Raw genomic sequence first — 25,963 nt, 5'->3', positions numbered from 1 at the left:
AAAAGGATCTAGGCATCATCGTTGATAATTCGTTGAAATCTTCTGCTCAGTGTGAAGAAGCAGCCAAGAAAGCAGATAGAATGCTAGGAATAGAGAATAAAACAGAAAATATCATTATGTCTCTGCATCACTCCATGATGTGACCTCATTTAGAGTATTATGTGCAGTTCTGGTCACCACATCTCAAAAAAGATATAGCAGAATTAGAAAAGGTACAGTTTTCCTATGATATGTCTGGTTAATTGAAAATAACAGAATAATAATATATATGAATAAGCTGTATTTGAAGAAATTTCTTATTCTGTAAGAGTTGACAGTTATTAAGATGTTAAATGCTATAAAAATAAAATTAAAAAAAAAAAGGTACAGAAGGGCAACTAAAATGATAAAGGGGATGGAACAATTTCCCTATGAGGAAAGGCTAAAGAGGTTAGGACTCTTCAGTCTGGAGAAGAGAAGGCTGAGGGGAGATATGAAAGAAGTCTATAATATGAGTAGAGTGGAACAAGTAATGTTAATCAGTTGTTTTACTCTTTCAGAGTGTACAATGACTAGGGGCGACACAATGAAGTTACTAGGAGATACATTTAAAACTAATAAAAGAATATTGTTTTACTCAACACATACTTAAGCCATGGAATTCATTGCCAGAAGATGTGATGAAAGCTATTAGTATAGCTGTGTGTGTTTAAAAAAAGGTTTGGGAAAAGTTCATAAACATTAAGGCGGAGTTGCAGAAATCCACTTATCCCTGGGATAAGCAGCATGGTTTCTGTCTACCCCTTAGGATCCTGCCAGGTACTTGTGACCTGGCTTGGCCACTGTTGGGAACAGGATACAGGACTTGATGGACCTTTGGTCTGACCCAGTATAGCAGGTCTTATGAACTTAAGTTCCCATCTGCCAAGACCGAGTAGGCCTGGGCACACTGTAGGATGAGGAAAGATGGAGGGAAGGATGTTAACTGCTGTTATAGTTTCAACCCCTAGTGACAGTTCAGCAGAGCTGAAGGTGCCTTTTGGAGGAGAAGCCGCTCCAGCTTTATTGCCTTTGAGGTTCACCAGTAGTACCTAGGCAGTCTACTTGCGAGTGGTAAGAGACCAAGAAAAAGGTCATTTTTCAACTTTATTAATTTGGAATATACTGCTTAATTTTGACTAGCTATTTGTTTCGAGGAGTGTACAAGTTAGTTTTAAATGTGGAGGACCATTTGTTAGGATAGAGATGAGCTTATAGGGGTCACCTTTATTCCTCGCATTTCGGGGATTAAGAGATATAGTAATACATTGTTATGCCACAGGAAGGCCCTGCTTCAAACACAGGTTATACAGCACAGGTTTAGTCTGCTAGTGGAGTGGAGCTCTTGTCATGTTCTTATGTATTATGTCAGTATTTGATACTGTTTATTCTTTTAAATTGCAAGGGCTGGGTCCAGTGATTCTGATTACAAACAAGTTTGCTTGGGTGCCAGGAAGTAAAATACAATGGTGATATATAAAACAGAGTTTAAACTAGACCATGGGGGAAAGCAGACAGTTGCTTTAGAAATGCATGGTTTGGAAGGATGTATCTTTCAAAGATACTTGTAAAACAGGAAGTTAGAATATCCTAGTAGAGAAGTTGTGATTAAGGCTGAAGTAGCCTAGAATGGACAAAGGCAAAGAGTGCTCTCAATTACCTGTATTTGCTGATAATCAGTTTGAGTAGAAAGAGAAATGAAAGTATAGTTGAAAAAAAAAATATTAATGTCTGTGTGCAAATGCCAGAAGTCTGAACAGTAAGATTGGTGAGTTAGAGTAATAGCATTATTTAAAAATATAGACATCATAGGTATTTCAGAGACATAATAGGAGGATCACCAATGGGATGTTGTGATACCAGGGTATAAATTTTATATGGATATGATAGAGTAGATCAAATTGGTAGAGGGGGTAGCACTATACGAAAAAGATGCATAGAATCAAGCAGGATACAAAATTCACTGTGGAATCCTTTTAGATTCAAATTACAAGTATGATTGGTAAAGAGTAAAGCAGTAGGTGTATACTACAAGCCATCTGACCAAAATGAAGGAACAGACTGAAATGGTAGCCGAAATTAAACAAGTAAATGCATTTGGCAACACATTGGGCAATTTCATTTAACCCAGTATTGACAGGGTCAGTGTCTCATTGGGGCATGCTAGAAAGGCTTTTAAGTGCCATAAATGACTGCTTCGTGGAGCAGCTAGTCCTAGAACTGACAAGAGGGGCAGCCACTTTAGATCTAGTCCTGAGTGGAATGCACAGCCTGGTGCAAGAGGTTACTGTGCTGAGACCACTAAACAATAATGATCATAAAGCAATCAAATTTGATATAATCACTGGAGGGAAGACATTAAGTAAAACTACTACAGTAGCATATGACTTTACAAAGGGAGACTATGATAGAATGAGAAAATTAGTCAGAACTAAAAGGAGTAGTTGCAAGTGTTAAAAGTTTGAATCGATGTGGGTACTCGTTAAAAATACCATTTTGGAAGTCCAGATAAAATGTGTTCCATGCAGTTAAAGGTTTAAGGAAGACCAAACAACTGCAAGCATGGTTTAATGATGAGGTAAAGGAAGCAGTTAAAACTAAAAGGGGATCGTTCAAATAATGGAAAATAGACCCAAATGATGAAACAGGGGAGCATAAACACTGCAAATTAATATAAACAGAAATTATACAGTTCAAGAGAGACCTTGAGAAAAGCTTGCTAGTGAGGCAAAAACTAATAAAAAAATTTTCAAGTACATTTGAAGCAAAAAGCTTGTGAGAGAGTCAGTTGGGCTGCTAGATGACTAAGGAGCAAAAGGGATGTTTAGGGAGAACAAGTAAATAGAACTCATTTCAGTTTTTTTTGCTTTCTTGGCCTTTATGAAGGAGGATATTGGGAACATACCCACACCTGAAACATTCTTTAATGGTAGAGATTATGAGCAACTAAACTTCTGTGAAAATGACGATGTAATAGATTAAATTGACAAACTAAAGAGTAACAAATCAATGGGACCGGATGGCATCCCACCCTAGAGGGGGTTTTTTTGTTTATATTATTAAACAGTTTCCAAGAATAAATCTTCTATAACAAGTATGTTCAAGAAAAAGGGAAATGTCAAAGAAACAATCGAAAAAAAGCCAAGTATTAAAATTCACCATCTCTGGGGGAGGAGTAAATATAATATAAAGAAAAACATCATAAAAGAAAGTAAATCAGATCTCGCTTTTGGACAGGACAGAATCAAATGGGAGGTAGTCCCTCACTCTGAGTCCAGATGAAGCAGTATCTGGAGAGAGAGAGAAGAAACTTTTGAAGACTCTTTGAGCTAAGAAAAAGGCCTTCAGTGACTTATGATGATGATGGGACTCCCACAGTACTTAAGCCGGTCAGACCTTAGCATCTTCGCCTCAGCAATAGGTCTCTTGCCTAGTAGTGCCAGACTGACAAACTGAAGAGTAGTAAATCACCTGGACCAGATGGTATACACCCCAGGATTCTGAAGGAACTAAAATATGAAATTTCAGATCTGTTAGTAAAAATTTGTAAGCTATCATTAAAATAATTCATTGTACCTGAAGACTGGAGGGTGGCTAATGTAACCCCAATATTTAAAAAGGGCTCCAGGGGCGATCCGGGAAACTACAGACCAGTTAGCCTGACTTCAGTGCCAGTAAAATTGTGGAAAGTGTCCTAAAGATCAAAATCACAGAACATATATACAGACATGGTTTAATCGAATAAAGTCAGCATGGCTTTTCCTAAGGCGAGTCTTGCCTCACAAATCTGCTTCACATTTTTGAAGGGGTTTATAAACATGTAGATAAAGATGAACCAGTAGATGTAGTGTATTTGGATTTTCAGAAAGCATTTGACAAAGTTCATCATGAGAGGCTTCTAAGAAAAGTAAAAATTCATGGGATAGGTGGCGATGTTCTTTTGTGGATTACAAACTGGCTAAAAGACCGGAAACAGAGAGTAGGATTAAATGGACAATTTTCTCAGTGGAGGGGAGTGGGCAGTGGAGTGCCTCAGGGATCTGTACTGGGGCCCGTGCTTTTCAATATACTTATAATGATCTAGAAGGAATACGACGAGTGAGGGTAATCAGATTTGCAGATAATACCAAATTGTTCAGAGTAGTTAAATCACAAGCAGATAGTGATAAATTGTAGGATGAACTTGTGAGACTGGAAAATTGGGCATCGAAATGGCAGATGAAATTTAATGTGGATAAGTGCAAGGGTGATGCATACAGGGAAAATAAACCATGCTATAGTTACCACAATATTAGGTTCCATATTAGGAGCTACCACCCAGAAAGAGATCTGGTGGATAACACATTGAAATCGTCGGTTTGACTGCTGCGGCAGTCAAAAAAAGCAAACAGAATGTTGAATTATTTGAAAGGGAATGGTGAATAAAACAGAAAATGTCATAATCGCTCCACGGTGAGACCGCACCTTGAATACTGTGTACAATTCTGGTTGCCGCATCTCAAAAAAGATATAGTTGCGATGGAGAAGGTACAGAGAAGGGCAGCCAAAATGATAAAGGGGATGAAACAGCTCCCCTATGAGTTAAGACTAAAGAGGTTAGGACTATTCAGCTTGGAGAAGAGATGGCTGAGGGGGGATATGATAGAGGTGTTTAAAATCATGGGAGGTCTAGAACGGGTAAATGTGAATCTGTTAATTACTCTTTCGGATAATAGAAGGACTAGGGATCACTCCATGAAGTTAGCATGTGGCACATTTAAAACTAATTGAAAAGTTCTTTTTCACTCAATGCATAATTAAACTCTCTGGAATTCGTTACCAGGGGATGTGGTTAGTGCAGTTACTGTAGCTGGGTTTAAAAAAAAATTGGATAAATTCTTGGAGGAGAAGTCCATTACCTGCTATTAATTAAGTTGACTTAGAAAATAGCCACTGCTATTACTAGCAACAATAACATGGGTAGACTTAGTTTTTGGGTACTTGCCGGTTCTTATGGCCTGGATTGGCCACTGTTGGACACAGGATGCTGGGCTTGATAGACCCTTGGTCTGACCCAGTATGGCATGTTCTTATGATCTGGCACATTTTCTGCATGGAGTTTCAACAAAGTTTTGATGAGCCCAGGTGCACAACTTCCAAGGCATCTGAACTCCTACAGATTAGGGAAGGTTCCCAGTCTGTGGGAGAATGTGGTGCATTTTCATACTCTCTGGCTTCTGAATGTCAGTGGGGCAGTGGCAGTCTGATTGCTGTTTTCTAGCAAGGACTCTCAGAGCACATTAAAGACGAGCTGGCTGCCTGAGACATATTGGTACTTTTGGAGAACTAGTTAGTCCAGCCATATGACTGACCTGAGGTTTCAGGAACGGGCCAAAGAGAGAGGCTTGCTCTGTTCGTCTTGTTCTGAACTTTTAGCATTCTATAGCTGCCTGCTCACCGTCAGTCAGGGACTGCACCAGTAAAAGCCATGCAGGTGGAGCGCTTTAAGCTGTCAGCAGAAGAAAAGCAAAGGCACTGTAAATTTAATGTCTGCTTTGTCCTGGTACAGCACAGTATATTTTACAAATTGCTGCCCAAACACACTGGGAAACTGAAGGACCTAGGCTAGGTGGGAGGGGCCACCCTAGGTCATCCCTGCACCTCTCCACAACTAATAGCCTCAGTGTGTCTCTCTCTTGGGGACATTCTTGTCTGTTCATTTGCCTTTCTGAATATTGATGCTAGAGGCAACTTCACCCACACTACTGCATACCCACAGTTCCCTTGGATACTTCGCTTTCAATTTCAGTTTACAGAGAACCCCTGCCTGGACAAGTTGCAAGAGTCACAGTACTACTGACCGTGCAAACAGGAATCTTGCTTGGTAAGTGGTGCGTTGATTGCTTTGGGCAGTCTCTACGTGCTGTCGAAAGCAATCAATGCAATTATCTTGGGCCTGCCATGGTTCATGTTACATCAGCTCTACGTTGACTAGGCCACATTGCAAATTGCCAGATAGGTTCCTACTTGTAATAAGCATTGCCTCACCAAAGTCTTGCATGTGGTATCTGCAGCTTGGTCAGTTGCTACAGAATTTCCGGGCTGGCCACCTCAGTATACCGAATTCGCTGATGTATTCAGTAAACAGCAGGCCAAAGTCCTGCCACCTCATTGCTGATGTGATTGTGCCATAGACTTGATCCCCGGCAAGTTTCCACCCAGAGGCAGATTATACTCTTTCTGCTCTAGAAATGGAGGCTATGACCAAATACATTTAAGGAAAAATTGGATCAAACCTTCATTCGCCACTCTTTCTCACCGGCAGGGATTAGATTCTTTTTCATTGGGATGAAGGGTGAGTCATTTCATCCTTGTATTGATTATCATGGTCTTAACTCTATTACTAAGAAGAATAAATATCCTCTTCCCTTGATCTCCGAGCTCTTTGACCACCTTTGGGGCGCACAAGTATTTATCATGCTGGACCTTTGGGGGACATGCAACCTGATTGGAATCCATGAGGGTGATGAGTGGAAGACAGTCTTTAACACCTATGATGGATACTGTGAATACTTATTGATGCTGTCCGTGTTGTGCAATGCCTCCGCAGCCATCAATTTATGGTAAATGAGATCTTCCAGGACTTGCTTTATTCCCATGTGGTAGTTTAACTGGATGACATCCTAGTCTTCTCAAAGTCATTATCCAAATACCGACATCATATGAAACAGGTACTTCAAAGACTCCATGAGCACCACCTCTTTGAAAAAGTGGAGAAGTGTATCTTCAAACAAGAAGAACTTTCCTTCTTGAGGTATATTGTCTCATGTCAAAGTTTCTGGTTGAACCCAGATAAATTAAAAACCATATTGGAGTGACCTTGGCCTGCAGGCCTCAAGGTGCTACAATGTTTTCTGGGGTTTGCAAATTACTACAGGCAATTTATCCATGATTACTCTTTCTTGGCAACCCCACTCACAGCTCTTACTTAAAAGGGCTGGGACACCAAGAATTGGACCTTGGACGCTAGTCAAGCCTTTAAGCGGCTGAAAGAGGAGTTCACCTTTTGATACGTGCCTATTCCATCCAGATCCATCGAAGTCATTCATCTTGGAGGTAGATGCGTCTGCTCTGAGTAGGCAGCGTCCTTCTACAGCATAACCATAATTGTACTCCACAACTTGCTCCTATTTTTCAAAGAAATTCTCTCTGGCAGAAAAGAATTATACCATTGGTGATCATGAGCTGCTAGTGGTCAAGCTAGCCTTGGGAAAAATGGCAGCACCTGCTGGAAGGATCTAAACATCCAGTAACTATCTCTACAGATCACAAAATCCTTAAATTTGATGCAAGCTCAGAGGTTAAATCCCAGGCAAGCCCACAGGTAATTGGAGGTTTTTTGGGTTTTTTTTGTGTAATCTTTTTATTAAGCATTTTAAAACAAAGAAGCTGGTACACGGGAACCATACAAAACCATATGACTTACATTCAGTCAGTCTGGATAAGGGTTACAGTAAACATCAGTAAAACAAAACACATTCAGTCTAACCATGGTTCCTCATAAATCCGTAATATCAAAGATAGTAAGAAAAAAAAAATAAGAGAAGAGGTAGAAAAAATGTAGAGCAAAAGGGAGAAGAAAACAAAGGGTGTCAAGTTTGGGGACAATAGTGTCAATCTGCAGATTAGATTATGGTAAAGATAAGACATAATCGTCCAAGGGCTTCCACACCCAAGACCATTTTGCTTGTCTGTTACATTTAATTGCCATAGTCTTCTCATATTTACAGTACAGACAAATTTAGTTCCACCAAAGATGATGTGAAAGCAGATCTCTGTGCTTCCAGTTAGACATAATGTTCTCTAAGGCTACTGTGATTTAAAAAGTCTAATTAATAACTTCCTTTGGGGAAGAGGGAGATCAAAGGAAAAGTTTTCCCCCTTAAGGAAGATCACAGCATAAGTAATGGGCTGAGTGAGGGACAGAATTGAGGAGATGGTTTGCCAAATTTGTTGCCAAAAAGTGTTGACATAGGAACAGGAAAAAATCACATGTTGCAAAGTTGCCTTAGGGGTCAAGCAGGTCCAGCAATTGTGAGACGTAAGAAGACCTGCTCTGTGTAATTTCCAGGGAGTCCATAAAGCTCTCTGTGCATTATAAAAAAGGATGGAGTCAAACTGGAAGATGGTGAAATGCGTGTGGATATGGACCATAAATGTCACTATTCTTTGTCGGTGAGATGTACGTCAATGTCCATAGTCCTAGCTGAATCTAAGCGGTTTTTTAGAGGACACACAGAGGACATGGTTATCAGTTTATATAGGCGAGAGGCTAAGTGTCCCTTATTTCCATACTCCTGATAAAATTTGAGAAGAAAAGGACACTTATCCTCCTGGGTGGTTAGGATCGAACTAGAGTAGAGAATACTCCTTAACTGTAACCAAGCATAAAATTGAGTTTCAGGCAGGCCAAACTTCAGTTGAAGCACAGGGAAAGATAATAGGGCTGAGCCCTCCATTATCGAGGAAAGAAACCATATATCTCTGTTTTGCCATACGGGCCAATTAAGATAATGGTTTCCAATTTTCAATAGAGGGTTGTGCCATAATGGTGTCATATTAGAATTGTTCCAGGCATTCAACTCTATCCTTAGGGCGAATGGAGTTGAATGCCGTATACGCTCTATGAAGGGACCTTAATATGGGATTGGATGCGTGCTGAGAGAGCAATTTCATGTCAGGAAAGTAAGAAGGCGGGTATGGAGAGAGAAGGCTATGCTCGCACATAACCATCTAGGATTCTCCCGGGGATCTCTCCCAGTTGTAAAGTGATGGTAGGCCTGTTGTAGTCTATATGCTTGATGGTACGCGTAAAAGTCGGGGTAATCAACCCCCACCATCAATTTTTGCAACCTTCAATTTAGATAACGCAATTCTAGGAACCTTATTTTGCCAAAGGAATTTTATAAGAAGTCTGTCTATATGTTTATAAAAGTCTGAGAAGAATATGGGCAACATGGAGAGTATATAAGTAATCTTTGGGGTAATAACCATTTTAATTGTTTCCAGCCTAGCCCATGCAGGGTTTGCCAGTAGTAGCTTGCGGATCAGAGAAGAATTTGACATCTAAATATTTGAGACCATTTAGGACTTTTTGTATCCGGGACTGAGAGAGATCCACTAGTGAGCCCAAGTAGTTTAAGGGGAGAAGCTCAGTTTTATGCCAATTAATTTTGTATCCTGATATGGAGGAATATGTTGCTATCAAATCCAGTAAATGAGGGAGTGAGTCATCTGGATTTAGGAGAAATAACAGGACATCGTCCACATATGCTGAGAGTTTGAAGACATCTGAACCAATAGGTACTCCTTCAATTCAAGAGTCCTGCCGAATTGCAAGAAGTAATGGTTCCAAAGCCAGATTAAATAATAAAGGGGAAAGGCAACAACCCTGGTGGGTGCCTCTATGCAATCAAAATAAAGGAGACCATTGATTATTAATGTAGAGGAATGCTTTAGGAGAGTAATATAAAAATTGAATCCAGGAAACAAAAGTAGGGCCAAAGCTAAACCTGCGAAGAGTGGAGAAAGAGGAAAGGCCATTCGACACAGTCAAATGCCTTTTCCGCAACTAGAGATACTGCTACAGCAGGTGATGTGGTTCGTGCAGTTAGTATAGCTGTGTTTAAAAAAGGATTGGATAAGTTCTTGGAGGAGAAGTCCAGTACCTGCTATTAAGTTAACTTAGAGAATAGCCACTGCCATTAGCAATGGTTACATGGAATAGACTTAGTTTTTGGGTACTTGCCAGGTTCTTAAGGCCTGGATTGGCCACTGTTGGAAACAGGATGCTGGGCTTGATGGACCCTTGGTCTGACCCAGTATGGCATTTTCTTATGTTCTTAATAAAGTGGCTTCATGGACGTGGAGAAAAAGACGTGTATTATTAGCAGTTTATAAAGCTGGATTGATCTGGGTGTATCAGGGAGTACATAACTGAAGATAATCTGGTGGCCAATATTTTGGTAAAAATTTTATAATCCGTGTTTAGAAGTGAGATTGGTCTGTAATTACCAATGTGAGTCTCGTCTCTACTTGGCTTTGGAAGCACTATAACACACGCCTCTGAGAAGGTGGAAAAAAGGTCTGGTTGTAGAGGAGCTACCGAGTAATATGCATGTAAATGAGGCACTAATTCCTTTTGAAAAGCTCGATAGAAGTCTGTTGTGAATCCATCTGGTTCTGGGGCCTTGCCAGCAGAGAGGGCAGTAATGGCCTTAGTTATTTCCAGGGGTGTAATGGGCTTATCGAGACCTGCCATTTGTTCAGGTGAAAGCGAGGGATGAGTAATGTTAGAGAAGAAATTTTGAATTTCTGTATCCGTTAATGTCATTTCAGATTGATAGAGAGTGTCATAGAAGTTCTGAAAAGCCTGCAGAATTTCAGCATCAGTGATAAAGATCTGGTTGGATGGAGAGAGGACTTTAACCGCATGTTTTTTTTTAATGTTCTTTTTTTTTTTAAATAGGCTAATAGGTGACTACATTTATTAATTTCCGCATAGTAAAGGGCGTTGGATTGATATACGTGTAATCTTACCGTGGAGCTCAACTTCTGATTATAGAGGTACTTAGCCTTTAATACAGCGTCCAGTGAGGACTTATTTGGGGATTGGATATGAGCCATCTCAAGGGTAACCACTTCCTTCTGAAGAGTATCCAAGGAGGTCTGCTGTTTCCGTCAGTAAGATGAATAATTGATGATGTCTCCCCAGATTGTGGCTTTAAAGGCAACTTTCGGAATAGCGTTGAAATGGAAGTAATCCGAGATTTTCCCACGAAGCATTTCAATGAAGGTCTGTTCTTACAGCAATGAAGAATTAAAGCGCCACATCCGGTCTATACTAATGGAAGTCTGTAATCTACACGTAAGGATAACAGCCGTGTGGTCTGATATTAAAATAGGGGCAATAGTTGCAGAGAGAATCCGAGATACCAGCCGATGTGAGGTTAAAAGATAGTCTATCCGTGAATACGACGTATGAGGAAAAGAGTAGAACGTATAGTCTTTAGCGGTTGGATGTAGTAAGCGCCAAGAATCAGAGAGTCCAAACGAGGACATGAGATGTTTTAACGCCTTGCAGGATTTGGAAATAGTGGGACGAACTGCAGACTTCTTGTCAAGAAAAGGATCCAAGGGTTGATTAAAGTCCCCTCCTATAATACTCTGTGTGGAGTCCACATCAAGCAGATGAGCAAATGTGGTATAAAAAAGGAACGGTCATCCACTGTGGGAGCATAAACGTTAAGGATAGTAAAAAGTTCCTTGTGTATAGAGACCTGGATTAAATTCCATCTCCCATCAGGATCTGCAGCTTGCTGCAATGCTGTTGCATCCAATCTTTTATATAGCAGTATGGTAGTGCCTCTTCTTGTGTATGGCGGGACTGAAATAAACCTGTCCTACCCACTGTTTAAGTTTGAGAGATTCCGTAGTGGTTAAATGCATTTCCTGGTGCAGCACAATATCCGTGTGCAGGTTTTGTAAATATGTAAGAACTTTCTTCCTCTTGATAGGATGTTAGAAACCATTGACATTTAGGGAAACTACTGTAAATGTTGAAATCTTGTTCACCATATGGAGTAGAAAAATGATATGTGGTCAACACTATGTTCCACTAAAAAGGACATGTTAGCTGGACACACAGAAGAGAGAGGTGGCATAAAAAAAAGAAGGGAAGAGAGAAAAAGAGAAGAGCAGAAATAAGGAGAATGTCCGGTATGTAAGCCGGACAGAGGGTTAAACTGAGAGTACACAGATCGTGCCTCTGCACTAAAATAAAAAAAAGGTACAATAAAGAGCCTCAAGGTGGACCACTGGCCCCTCGAGACCGCCACTCCTTCAGTAGATCATCGAAAAGATAATGGAGCAAGGGGAAAAATTTTAGAACACTATTATATTGTCCTGGGAAAGGTAGCACAATAACTTCCTAGAGATAGGATGAGAGGAGACCTTCAGTATTCAGGCTGAACGGGTCCAATGCATGGGATATAAAACAAAAGTCTACTCAATGCGAGCAGAGACCCATAAAAAAAAAAGCCCAAAAAGTAAAAGATTTAGCTGTAGCTATTAAAAAAAAAAAAAAAAAAAAAAAAAAAAAAAGCCTGTAGCACTAAAATAGAAATTAAGATCAGCCTTGTCCCTTTCAGGTGACCATTGATTGTGCAGTTTCAAAGGATTGCAAAAAGCCATCAAGATCTTGTGAGTTATGGAACAGTTTGATTTTGGCATGTTACTTGCATTTGAGCTGGGTATAGCAAGCCATATTTTTCCCCTAGCGCTTGCAGGCGAGGCCACAAAACTGAAAAGGCCTTCCGTTCGTCAGCCATGGTTTTAGCGAGATCTGGGACAAATAAAATGGTGTGTTCTTGGTAGTGTATAGGAACCTGCGTGCGGGCTGCAGCAAAGATAGCCAAAACTTGAGGGTACCTTAGCACTTTGAATATAATCGGCCTGAGATATTTCAAGTTTCGCACGGGTTTCGACGGAATTCCGTGTGTGCGTTCTGATTCGAACGAGTGGTCAAATTCCATATGCAAGCTGGTAGGGATCATTTGAGAAAGAAATTGCATTAAGTCCGAACCTTCAGCTCTCTCCGGAATTCCTAGGATTCTTATATTGTTACGCTGATTACGATTAGAAAGATCCTCTAAGTTCTGCTGCATTTTCTCCAGGTCTTTAGTTAGGCGCGGAACTGAAACGGCAGTTAATAAGAGAGACGAGACTTGAGTTTCAACATCATCTATACAGGATTGGAACGATTCCATTCTTGCCGACATGGTCTGTAAATTGCCCCGAATGGCTGTTGTCACCTCAATATTGACTTGAATTAAGTCTTTTAGTTGTTTGAGTTCCGTGAGCACTAAATCTGCTGACGCCATTACCTTTGGCGGTGGGGCCTTGTCTGTCGACGGAGGATCCGGTTTCGCTCTTTTAGTGCCAGAAGCCGCAACGAACGCAGCCTCTATTTTCCCCGATTTGCTGGTTTATTTATACATTTTTATATACCGACATTAGATCAATGATATCACCGGTTTACAGATAACAAAAAGGAAATAAGCGGGAGGGGTACTTACTTCTTACAGTGAAACATATCTTTAACAATGCAACGAAATGAAACTTGATGTTTAGCAACAAGATAAGGAAAAATGGGAATATAAAAAGAATGAACGTTGATATGCCAACTCTTCTAACGCAGCAAACCAGGTTAGGAATTATTAGGAAGGGAATGGTTAATAAAATGGAAAATGTCATAATGCCTCTATCGCTCCATGGTGAGACCACACCTTGAATTCTGCGTACAATTCTGGTCGCCGCATCTCAAAAAAGATATAGTTGCGATGGAGAAGGTACAGAGAAGGGCAACCAAAATGATAAAGGGGATGGAACAGCTCCCCTATGAGAAAAGGCTGAAGAGGTTAGGGCTGTTCAGCTTGGAGAAGACATGGCTGAGGGGGGATATGATAGAGGTCTTTAAGATCATGAGAGGTCTTGAATGAGTAAATGTGAATCTGTTATTTACACTTTCGAATAATAGGACTAGGGGGCATTCCATGAAGTTAGCAAGTAGCATATTTAAGACTAATCGGAGAAAATTCTTTCTTTTTCACTCAACACACAGTAAAGCTCTGGAATTTGTTGCCAGAGGATGTGGTTAGTGCAGTTAGTGTAGCTGGGTTCAAAAAAGGTTTGGATAAGTTCTTGGAGGAGAAGTCCATTAACTGCTATTAATCAAGTTTACTTGTGGAATAGCCACTGCTATTAATTGCATCAGTAGCATGGGATCTTCTTAGTGTTTTGGGTAATTGCCAGGTTCTTGTGACCTGGTTTGGCCTCTGTTGGAAACAGGATGCTGGGCTTGATGGACCCTTGGTCTGACCCAGCATGGCAATTTCTTATGTTCTTATTACCCCCTAAGTGAATCAAAAGAATATCTGGGATACCCCACATTTCAATCCTTTCAGTTAGAAAAGGCAGCAGCTCGTCCCATTGCATGCCTTGTTGGCTAAACCAGGCCAATTGCCATCCCAATCGCTCCAGTTCCAAGTCCTCCCCATATGGACGTTTCAAGGCTCTTCTTTGGGCTCTGTGTATAAACGAATGGCCCACGATTAGGCACATCCGTTCCCGCGCCTCCACCCCAAAATTTCTGAAACGAAAAACATACACAATAGTGAAATTATTCCTCCTTACCCCACCCCTTCCACCCATCCCCCAATTCATTCTCCCGATGTTTTTAATTCCTTCATCAGGCAGCCCGGCCTCCACCGCTGATGTTGCTGCCCCAGTCCTGAAGGAATGTGAGCCATACCATTGAGCATCCCTGCCATCCAAACTAACTACTCTGCGTAACACCTGCGTGAACTGGTATCTGGTCAGCGCCAAACCATCTGCACGTACCAGGAAAGAACCATTGACGGCCGGCTGTATCCATGAATATAATAATGCTGTGTTTACCGGGCAGACCACTGCGTTCACAGCTGTAGTAGTGTGATAAAAATACCTTTCCCTAACTGATCCGTTTTTGATTTTGGAAGGAACAGCGTTACCGACTGCTCTTTAATCCAAATGCAATGCTGCATAATTCATTTGTCTCTTGTACTCCTACTGGACTGAGCTATTAGCTCGCTAACTCTCATGGCTCCAAAGAAGGCCCACGAAAAAGCCACTCGAAATAGCACCACTTCAAACCCCGACCAGCAGACCTGCATTAACAGTACTGAAAACCAATTCAAGTCATGATATCTAATGGGCAACCTTTGATCACTATGTCTGCCTACTCTTTTTTTTTTTTTGCCAGCCCCTCAACACCTTCCGCAACTGAAAACTGTGGGTGGGATATCCCCATCCCTTCAATTTTTTGAAAAAATGTGAAACCTGCCAATTGCGCTCTAACGGTGGCGACGGAATAACTAGCTTGCTTTGCCCACAGCACAAAACCCACCAACCAACATTCTGGCAGTGATCCCCCCAGCCCACCCCCAATACTGCAGATAGTTCGCTAAAGCTGCATTTTCTTTTAGGTATGTCTTCCATGTGCTTGGGGCAACTGAGTCCCGTATTAACTCCCATTCGTCTTCGTAATTTGTCCTGAAACTGATCACCATCCGTCCTGTAACTGGAAACCCTGCAATCTTGCATAAAGAAATCGTCAAATGCCTACATGTTCGCATTGTCTCACTTACGTCCTTGCTAAAATTTAAAAAAAAAATTTTTTGTTCCTTCTGTTATTGCTCTTTCCACCATCCCATCCCATCCCGTATCCCTGAGGTCAGGCTAAGGTTTCGCGCCCTTCATTATTGCTTTGGCTGTAACCTGTGAGCATTTTGTGCTAGGGTGGGCGCTGTTACAACTGTGCAAGCATGCCTAAACTTACACTTGGGGAAACAGGCAAGTGGCCCTATTGAATCTCCAGCAAACATCGCTGTTTGCCATGCCCACCTTTGAATCTCTAACCATCTGGCTACCTTTCTCAGTCCCTTTGTCCGCCCCGGTGCTACCTGCCATCCCTCCTATTTGTCCCGATGCCCCAACCCCTAACTTTCCTTGCCTAGCACCTTTGTTAGTCATCTGTGTGAGCCAAAGGTTAATATCCTGCGTACCCCAGGACATAAATCTATTACCTGCCATCTTTTCCCTCAATCGTTCATCATAGTTGAGCCAAGCCCAATCTTCATAATCCCTAAACGCTTCCAAAATGCTCTCGCAGTAGGCTAGTAAAGTCCCATGCTATTCCGGCCTGTAATGCCCTACTACCCTAGCTAAACGAAGGAAGCCTCTCATCCAGTTTAGGATGTTCTTAGGTACTTTAGCCCCTGGCTCCCTCTCGCTCTTGCGTTTGCTGCCCTTTCTGTGTCTCCTCTTACCACCCCTCCTACCATCCAGTAGCTGAAAAATGTTAATGTATCTAAGCCGTTTGATTCTGTTACGTATTTTCCCTGGCACCACTTTCCACAATTCCGTTAGGTATGCCAAAGCAGGGTGATCCATGTCTTTATCTGGCCCTAAACCACTCGCTGTCTCCAACCTGACTTTGGTACTGGAGTCCGTAGAGGAACTGCTATCCGTGAAACTTGATGAAGTATCTCGCGTGCCGCTTAGCTTTGCCTTTCTTCCTTTTCATCTGATCCCCTTTCAACTCTTTGCCTTCATCTGCTCCGAGAATCCTGTTCCTGGCTGCTTCCCCTCCGGCTCTTTCCTGACGACCTGACAGCGGCCTTTCAATTTCGGTGTATCCCATTTGCCTCTCCCACCACTCATCACCTCTTGACGTATCAGGATACTCTTCCTCCGTGGAAACTGAAACAACAAAGAGACTGGCCGCAGTGTCCATTCCTGAGACCCTTTGTTGCCCTTCCCCGTACTGCCCTGAACTCTGCCTCTTTTCACCTTCCGGTCCCCCATAAAATTCCCTGCCTGCTCTGCTTCTATTCACCTCTGCCCTACTGCCATGGAAGTCCCTTTTCCACCCGTAGCCCATGCATGCCAGCCCCCGAAACCCTGAGCTCCTGCAAAGTGACTGGTATGCTGAACCTGAATGCCCTGGGAGAAACTCAGGGACGCTCTGCCCCTCTGCATGTGTTCATGTGCTCTTTCCCTCTGCATGTGTCTGCACTCACTGCACACATATTCCATCTCAGCTCCCGGTCGGGTGTTTCCTCTGCTGTACCTCTTCTCCGCTCCTTCCCTGCCTCTACTCCATCCTCTTCCTTCCTCTCGGGTCCCTGCGCTCTCGTAGCCTCCCTTCTGTCGCTCTCTCCTCCCTCTGCTGATGCTGGCAATACGTCTCGCTGCTGCTCCTGTCCACGCTGCTCAGCCTTCTTCCTCACAGCTCCTCCACTCTCGACCATTGTGTCCCCTCCAGCAGCTCTTCATGGGGCGGATCGCTGGGCCCAGCCGATCCCCTGCTTCTCCCCATCCCGCTAGGCCCGGGAATCGCTGAATCGGGCCCTGCCGGTGGCTCATTTTCCGACCCGGAGGCATGGATGGACAGGTCTAGGGGGAGGACGACCCTATCATCTGGCACCTGGGTGGTATCTGGACCCTCTCCCATACCGACTTCCGTGCCACTTTCCCCGAAACTGGCCGCATACTTTCCTTCCTTTGATGCTCCGAGTATGGGAGGGGGCGGGCTGTCTCTGACACCCGTTGGCCTAACATCGCGCCACCACCGCGCCCCGTCTGCCCCGTTTCCTAATTGCTCTCCCGGTGGTTCCTACCTACTCCCTTTGTCGCCGCCACAAAATGTTAAAATAAACCCTTGTTTCGCCAGCTCCTAAAGGACACAAAATTCGAGCGCTCCTTTCTCTGTTCGCTCTCTCTGCAACTGCTGCCTGTCTGCCCTGACGTCATGTAACTACAACCAATCAATGCTTCGTATTTGAATTTCTTGCGAGCTCCTGCTCCCCCCCTTCCTTTCCTTTCCTCATCTTACTCTTCCCGCCTTGCCTACCTAACCTTCCCCTCCCCCATTCCCTCTAACAGGCAATCCTTCATGTCCTTTTCCCATGTTATGGCCGCCGTGCTGTAAACTCAGCACAGCTTGCTTTTATTGTTGTATAAGCTAATTTGGTCCCATCTTTTGTCGAGTCCATGCAGTATGTTCTGTATTTGTTTCTTTCAGAATTGTTAAAGATATATTTCCTAGCATGTAGCAGATGGACTCAAAACAAGTGGGTATAGTGTGCTCGTGCTAGCAGTTGGAGACGGATCTGACGTCAGCACGGGTACATATACCCACGCAGGAAGTGCAGCAATTCAGTAATTTCCGTCTCTAAAGCAGTTTGGAGCTACCTCACGCTCGCTGAGCGTGTTTCCAAATTCTAACGACTAAATTCATAGAAGAAGCCTACCTGAAGACGAGCCCCGCACTCCTGCGGTGATACCATTCTGTCCCTCCCCCAGTTGAGTTTCCTGAGCTGATTTCCGTGATCCCTCGGAGGTAAGAACCTCGGTCCGGTGGCTGACTCGCGGCAGGGACCTAGCCCCCGAGTGAGAAGGGCTCGGGCGCGGCATAGAGGCAGCCTCGGTCCCGGTGAGGACTTGGCCCCCGAGCGAGACGAGTTCAGGCGCGGCCTAGAGGCCACGGGTGCACTTCCTCGAGCGCGGCGGTGACGGTACTCACCCTCTCCCCCCGCAGCCGGAGACCGCCCGGGTTGCAGCCGGGAAGCGCCGAAGACAAGGTAAGGCGTACATCTTTACTGTGGTCTCCGAGTAAGTGAGGATTAGCGGGGTCTGCCTACGTGGCAGCCCGCAAAGGAGGTCGCCATTTTGCCTGCCTGCTCGCCTTCGCCACCTGGGCGCACGTTGCTAAGCGCACATTGATAGGATTGATAGGTGCATGCGGATAGGCGCACGTTGATAGACGCACGCGGGTAGGCGCAGGCCGATGGGCGCCCGTTCATGGTCGCCCGTTCCTGGGCGCATGACCATAGACGCCTGTTGATACGCGCATATTAGTAGGCGGCACATATTACAAGGCGCATACTCCGGCTGGAAGGAAATATCAGACGAAAATGGAGCGTAAGAGAGCCCATGCGTCCGCAGAGCCGGCACCTCCAGAATCAGGCATAAGAGCTCTCAGCCTCTGCTCAGCATGCAACCTCAGAGCCACACTGAGTGAGGATGCAGACTCCCTATGTGCCCAATGTGAGGAGGCCCTGGGAATTCCAGGCCAGGACCGGTCCCAGCCCAGCGTACTTGCCAGTTCCTCAGGGAACACCCCAAACTTAGCAGGCCGTAGTGAACAGCCAGGGAACCCGAGAGACCTGGTGCCCCTAAGGCCAGATCCGGCTTCGCTTTCCTGGGTAGAACTATTCAAGGGGATTCACGCCTTTGTCCAGATGCAGTCTGACCCTCGACTGGGTCTTTCCGTACCGGGGGATCCGGCCCCTGGACCCTCAAGACCTAGGCATCGTCACTCGCCACCCAGAAGCCCCACTTATGGGGATTTGGATTGTTCTGAGGAAGATAAGGAGCCCTCCGAGGAGGGAGACCTTCCCTCGGAGATAGAACCATATCGGACCATGAGACGCTTCTTTCGGAAGGAGGATCTCAGGCCTGGTCTCTCAATGCCTGTCAGAACTGGCTATTCCGGGCCAGGACACCCCAGGGGAACCTAGAATAAACCCCCTGCTAGAGGGCCTGCGCCAATCGGCTCACTACTTTCCCCTCCTACAAGCAGCACAGCAGCTAATCGATCTGGAATGGAATGCGCCGGAGGCCTCATTCAAAGGGGGTCGGGCATGTACCCCCTGGACCCGGCGGCCAGGGAGCTGCTGGCGTGCCCCACGGTAGATGCCATAATTAGCACGATTGTGAAGCGCACCATCATTCCGGTGGAGGGGGGAGCGGCCCTCAAGGATACACATGACTGGCGCATGGACGCCATTCTGAAACAAGCCTTTGAGATGGCAGCCATGTCCCTACGAATTGCAACCTGCTGCACCGTGGTGACGCGTTCCTGTTTATCACAGGCTAGAAACACCCCGGGAGAAGAAATGGAATCAGCTCTCTCGTTCCTCACTGACGCAGCCTCCGACCTAGTCCGTACGGCAGCCAAGGGAGTGTCATCCTCAGTGGCAGCCAGGAGACAGCTCTGGCAACGTAATTGGGCGGCCGACTCCTCTAAGACACGCCTCACAAGGCTGCCCTTTAAGGGATCCCCTACTATTCGGCAGCGATCTCGAGAAACTGGCTAATAGATGGGGCGCCTCTCCATTACCCCGTCTACCAGAAGACAGGTCGAGGAGGAGCCAGCGTTCCTTTCCTAGGCCATCTAGAGGTAGAAACTCTCAGCGCTTCAACCCTTACAGGGCTCGCTACCGAGCACCGCGTTCTCAGGCCAGGAACCAGCCCTTTCGGACTAAGCACAACAAGAGGAGAACCGGCTCGGGTTCTGGTCCTGACCGCCCCCCACAATGACAATCAGCCGACCCATCCGGGGGTAGCAGCCATAGGGGGCAGGCTTACCCTCTTCTACCGCAGGCGGGTCGAGATTACCTCGGACCAGTGGGTCCTTGCCATCATTCGAGAAGGGTATTATCTGGACTTTCTTCAGCTCCCGCCGGACAACTTTGTGGAATCCCCTTGTTCACCCCTCAAGAGGACGGCACTAGAAGTTACCTTGCAGAGGCTTCTGTCCCTAAAAGCCATAATCCCAGTGCCTGCAGGGGAGATAAATTCTGGGCATTATTCCATTTATTTCATAGTACCCAAGAAGGAGGGCACTTTCAGGCCCGTCCTGGACCTCAAGTCAGTCAACTGACACCTATGGGTCCCCAGCTTTCGCATGGAAACTCTGCGGTCTGTCAAGAATGCAGTACAGCCAGGGGAGTTTCTCACATCCCTAGATTTGTCGGAAGCCTACTTGCATATCCCAATCCATCGGGATCACCAGCGCTATTTACGCTTCAAAGTCCTGAGCCGACACTTCCAGTTCCAAGCTTTACCCTTCGGGTTAGCCACCGTGCCGCGGATCTTTACCAAGGTCGTAGTAGTAGTGGCGGTGGCACTCAGGAAGGAAGGCATTCTCGTCCATCCCTACCTGGACGATTGGCTGATCAGGGCAAAGTCACCGGAGGAGAGCTACTGGGCAACCAACAGAGTTGTATCTCTTCTAGAAGGCCTAGGCTGGGTAGGAAACTTGAACAAGAGTTCCCTACAGCCTTCCCAGTCGCTGGAATACCTGGGAGTTCAATTCGACACCCAGGAAGACAAGGTCAGTCTGACCTCCAAGAGGAGATCAAAGCTCCGGAATCGTCTGCTGGCCCTGCTGAGTGCCACCCGGCCCACAGCTTGGGATTACCTACAGGTCCTCGGCCTTATGGCATCCACTCTGGAGGTGATACCATGGGCGCGGGCTCATATGAGACCATTACAACGTGCCCTCCTATCTCGGTGGAGCCCACGATCACAGAACTACACCGTACACCTACCTCTACCAGCCAGAGTGCGGAATCAGCTACGGTGGTGGTTGCAGCCCGGCCACATGAGCCGGGGGTCAAGAATGTCCTCCCCAACCTGGACCCTGCTCATGACAGATGCCAGCCTGAACGGAGCACACTGCGAAGAACTCACCGCCCAAGGGTGGTGGAACAGAGAAGAGTCGGGGTGAAACATAAACTGACTAGAGGCACGGGCAGTCAGGCTAGCATGCCTGCGATTTGCCCACAGACTTCGAAACAGAACGGTCAGAGTGATGTCGGACAACGCCACCACAGTGGCATACATCAACCGACAGGGCGGAACCACAGGTATCCCTAGAAATAGCCCCCCTGATGACTTGGGCGGAAGCAAATCTCCAGGACATCTCCGCCGTCCACATCGCCGGGAAGGACAACACCACAGCAGACTTCCTCAGCAGAGAAAGCCTAAACCCGGGGGAATGGCAGCTGTCGCCCACAGCTTTCCAGATGATTGTGGATCAGTGGGGGACGCCGGGCATGGACCCACTAGCGGACAGGTCCAATGCTCAAGTACCCAGGTATTTCAGCCGCAGGCGGGATCCTCTATCCCTGGGGATCCATGCCCTGGTACAGCCATGGCCTCAGGGGATCCTGCTATATGCTTTTCCTCCATGGCCCCTGCTGGGCGCCATTATACACAAGATTCAGCGGCACAGAGGACTAGTTCTTCTAGTGGCCCCGGACTGGCCAAGAAGACCCTGGTACGCAGACATGAGAAGACTACTGGCAGGGACACCATTTCCCCTGCCTCCACACAGGGACCTGCTGCGGCAAGGTCCCATCCTCCACGAGGATCCAGCTCAATTCTCTTACGGTCTGGCCATTGAGAGGGCTAGACTGAAGAAAAGAGGGGATACTCTGGGCCGGTAATAGATACACTCCTCCGAGCATGCAAGTTCTCCACATCACTAACATATATAAGTATCTGGAGAGTATTTGAAGCCTGGTGCAAAACTCACAGCACCAATCCACATGCCGCTAAGATCCCTATCATTTTGGATTTCCTGCAAGATGGACTTCAGAAGGGTCTGTCCCTCAATTCCATCAAGGTTCAAGTAGCAGCGCTATCCTGCTACGGTCCCCGGAGTGACGGCAACAGCATCGCCACACACCCAGACGTTTCACGTTTCCTGAAAGGAGTCAAACACATTCGCCCGCCACTGAAGTGGCCAGTACCCCTGTGGAACCTCAACCTAGTGTTGGAATTTCTAGCGGGACACGCCTTTAGACCACTTCGAGGCCTGTCCCTCCGTTTGTTAACCTTGAAGATGGTGTTCCTGCTGGCTGTATGCTCAGCACGCCGCATCTCAGAGCTAAAAGCACCGTCCTGCCGTGATCCGTTTCTCAGAATCACTCCAGAGGCTATCCATCTTTGCACGGTTCCTTCCTTCTTACCTAAAGTAGTCTCACACTTTCATCTCAACCAAACCATATCCTTGCCTACCACGGAAGGTTTGAAGAAGTCGGAAGAAGGTCGAATACTATGCCATCTCGACATCGGCAGGCTACTGTCCAGATACCTGGAAATGTCAGAAGCAGTACGAAAGACGGGACCACCTGTTCGTCCTTCACAGCAGGAAGAAGCAAGGGGAAGCGGCCTCACGGGCAACCATCGCCTGCTGGATCAAAGAAGTTATCAAGGCAGCCTACGTAGAAGCGGGAAAACCACCACCTCTACGGGTCAAGGCTCACTCTACCAAGAGCGCAAGCGGCCTCTTGGGCAGAAACTAGGATGCTGTCGCCTGCAGAGATATGTAAAGTGGTGACGTGGTCCTCCCTCCATACCTTCTCCAGATTCTACCGTCTGGACGTCCGGGCAGGACACAGCATTTGCGAGGGCAATCCTGAACGGACCTCGGGCAGCCTCCCGCCCAGTCCGTGAGTAGCTTTTGTACATCCCACTTGTTTTGAGTCCATCTGCTACACGCTAGGAAATGTAGAGATTACTTACCTGATAATCTCGTTTTCCTTAGTGTATGCAGATGGACTCAGCATCCCGCCCAGCTGCCGGCATACATGGGGATTCACCGACTCATGGTAAGCCATGTTTTTCTTATAAAAGGGCATCCACCCTGCCGGGTGTCGACGCCTTCCGGTTGAGAACACTGGCGGTCTCCAGCTACAATTAATCGGTCAGGGTAATCCTGTTCATTTAAACGATCAGTCAGTTACACATATATCCATAAAGCTTTTGCAAGGAAGATTACTGAATTGCTGCACTTCCTGCGGGGGTATATGTACCCGTGCTGACGTCAGATCAGTCTCCAACTGCTAGCACGAGCACACTATACCCACTTGTTTTGAGTCCATGTGCATACTCTAAGGAAAACGAGATTATCAGGTAAGTAATCTCTACATTCATCCCTCCTGACGCAGCCTCTTGGCGAAACACGAGCCCGTGTCGGGGGACCCGCTTGTATATAAGTTTACTATATGAAAATACTGTGGAGTTGCTGTACCAAGTAAAACACATTTTGATCACTATTCAAACTATGCGTGGACACTAAATTTATTCTGCACATTTTCTTGGATTATTTGTTTACCAATGAGCCATAGTAGACACCCCTTCGTGTTTTAGCCACATTTGCTTTTGCTTAGGGATTTTATGCTTGGCTAACATACTGACTGTAAAATAACTGACTTTGTAGAAAATTGAGTGTTCTGTAACATATATGCTTCAAAACAGCAGTGATTTTAAAGCACAATTGAGTGGTCCTTTTTAATTCAGAGCTGTCATAGGAAAACATACTGTTGCCTGCTTCCCGCAGATTGACAGAAGGATATCAGCATTCATTGAGAGAAAACAGGCTGAGATCAATGAAAACAACGTCAGGGAATTCTGCAATGTTATCGATTGTAATCAAGGTAACTACCCAGGCAGAGCTTAATCTTTCTAGCAATTTAGTGCTGTGACTGTTTTTTTAAAATTTGCTGTTTTTGAAAACTGCTTTTTTTTTTTTTTAATTTCTCCACTTTGTTTTAAAGTTGCAGTTTAGCATAGCAGAAAAGAAATTCCAGCTGTGTTAAACTGCTCTGCTGCAGCTCTATAGAACTGCTAAGTAGTGCTGAACACCTTTTCTGAAGTGGGAAGAGAAGCTGTAAAAAAAAAAAAAAAAAAATCGTTAGCTAAAAACACCTGATGAAAATTGCCTTTGCTCTGGCGATTCTTTCTTCACAAGCAGCTTTTGGAAACCTGTGGGTTGTAATCAGAAATCCTGCACTTTCCAAGTCTATCTCTGTCTGTGGTCACAGAGTGGTCCTTGGGAAGAAATAGAGAAACATATATTATTTTTCTATCTTTAAAAATATTTTTTCCTTTCGTTGGAGAATAGTAGCACACACACATGACAGCTTAGCCCAAAAGTTTCACTGGATCTCGGTATCTTTCCCCTTAATATTAAAAGAAATCTACACCCTTCGCACCTAATGCAGTATTTTTCACAGCACTTAATAGTACTTTTCCTGGTTTAGTTATCCTCCATTACTTGACTGCTAAATCATTATTTTTGAAATTCTTTAGGGTGCTCACAAGCAGTGTCCCGGAAATTGCAACAGGCAACTGAAACTATGAAATTAGACTTGTTTGGCTTATACTGTGTGTGTGTGTGACCATTTATGTCCTCAAAGCTAATATAGACCAATCCAGTGAGTGTAAAGTAATCTGTGCCTCTCTTGCTTACATTGCTGCTTCCAGAGGCTTAATGACTTTGAGGAGATGCTTTAAAATATTTTTAGAACAAATGGTTTAGGCAATCATTTCTTTAGTTGATACTGACTGCACATTATGCTGTTGTGGGTGCACCACGGATATGCACATCTTAAATATTGTGTACAGTTGTGGTCATAAAAGGAGATAATATACCTAGAGAGAGCAACACAAATTAAGAGTTTGGAGCTACTTCCATATTATAAATGCTAAAAAATAAATTAGGATTCTTCAGCTTGGAAAAGAGATAACTGACGGACATTATTATAACAGCATATAGATTCAGGATAGGCATAGAGAAAATAAAAAGGGAACTGTAATAATCTACATCTCACAACACAAGAAATTAGCAATATGTAATTAAACTATAGGCAGTAAGCTAAAAGCAAACAAAAGTAACTACATCTTCACACAGCTTATAGTTGAGTTGGGGAAATCATTGCTGCAGGATGTTGTATAGGCAAATAGTATAACTGGATCCCAAAAGAGATTAGACAAGCTTTTGGAAAACAGGTTAATCACCAGCTATTTAATATAATAAACAGGGATGTCACCCTATTTCTGTGCATGCCTAAATTATGACTACAAGAAAATCAGAGTATAACTGCTTCGGACAACTTTACTCATGACCTATCTTTTTATACACTTTCTCTAAAGCAGTCTGCCTGCTGCTGACTGAGGCAGGCTGATAAGCTAGTTGGATGTTTTGATCTGATCCAGTTTTGTTGCTGTTAAGGCCTTTATTGCTTCTTTCATTATGTACTTCTTAATACTCCATAGTACAGAGTATATACAACATTTTTTTAATTTATTTTTTTTTAATGGTGATCCTTGTGCTTTGGTAGGATCTCTGTGTGATCGGGAGCAGAAGTTTAGTTTTTCACTAGTCATTCATCTTTTCAATAGTGCTTTAAAAACAAAATCCACATTATGTTCCATAGAGAGAAAATGCTTGAAACCCTTTTGATAACATAAACTGATATTAACATTCAAAGCATGTTTACGATAAGTGCAGTCCTCTTTTAAACTATTTAAAGTAGAAATGCGGCATACCTAGGGCTCTCCCTGAGTCATTAACGAAAATTATGAAACATCCATTAGTAGGATGGGAGCTATCTAGTCGCTCATAGAAATGATCATAAAATAAACAGCAAATAGTACATTCAAAGAAGCTATCATGTCAGTGTCACTGTAAACACTGTTAACACTCTAAACTGTACCAGCTAGACTGAGT

The 25,963-nt window shown here is 44.7% G+C and overlaps 1 protein-coding gene across 6 annotated transcripts in view; it reads left to right on the top strand.

The window, feature by feature from the left end:
* Positions 1-25,963, top strand: part of MBIP (MAP3K12 binding inhibitory protein 1) — a 140,822-nt gene that overhangs the window by 19,406 nt on the left and 95,453 nt on the right. For all 6 annotated transcript variants that reach the window (XR_003856335.1, XR_003856334.1, XM_029598973.1 and 3 more), the window contains one exon: positions 23,792-23,888. Coding sequence is in view for 4 of the 6 variants with exons in the window: in XM_029598973.1 (XP_029454833.1) it covers positions 23,792-23,888 (97 nt within the window). In the remaining 2 variants the exon portion in view is untranslated. The remainder of the gene's footprint in view (positions 1-23,791; positions 23,889-25,963) is intronic.

This window comes from Rhinatrema bivittatum, chromosome 4, assembly GCF_901001135.1.
Source record: "Rhinatrema bivittatum chromosome 4, aRhiBiv1.1, whole genome shotgun sequence".
Classification (NCBI taxonomy): Eukaryota; Metazoa; Chordata; class Amphibia; order Gymnophiona; family Rhinatrematidae; genus Rhinatrema; species Rhinatrema bivittatum.
Note: the sequence above shows the minus strand (reverse complement) of the source record. Positions and strands in the feature narration are given on the sequence as shown.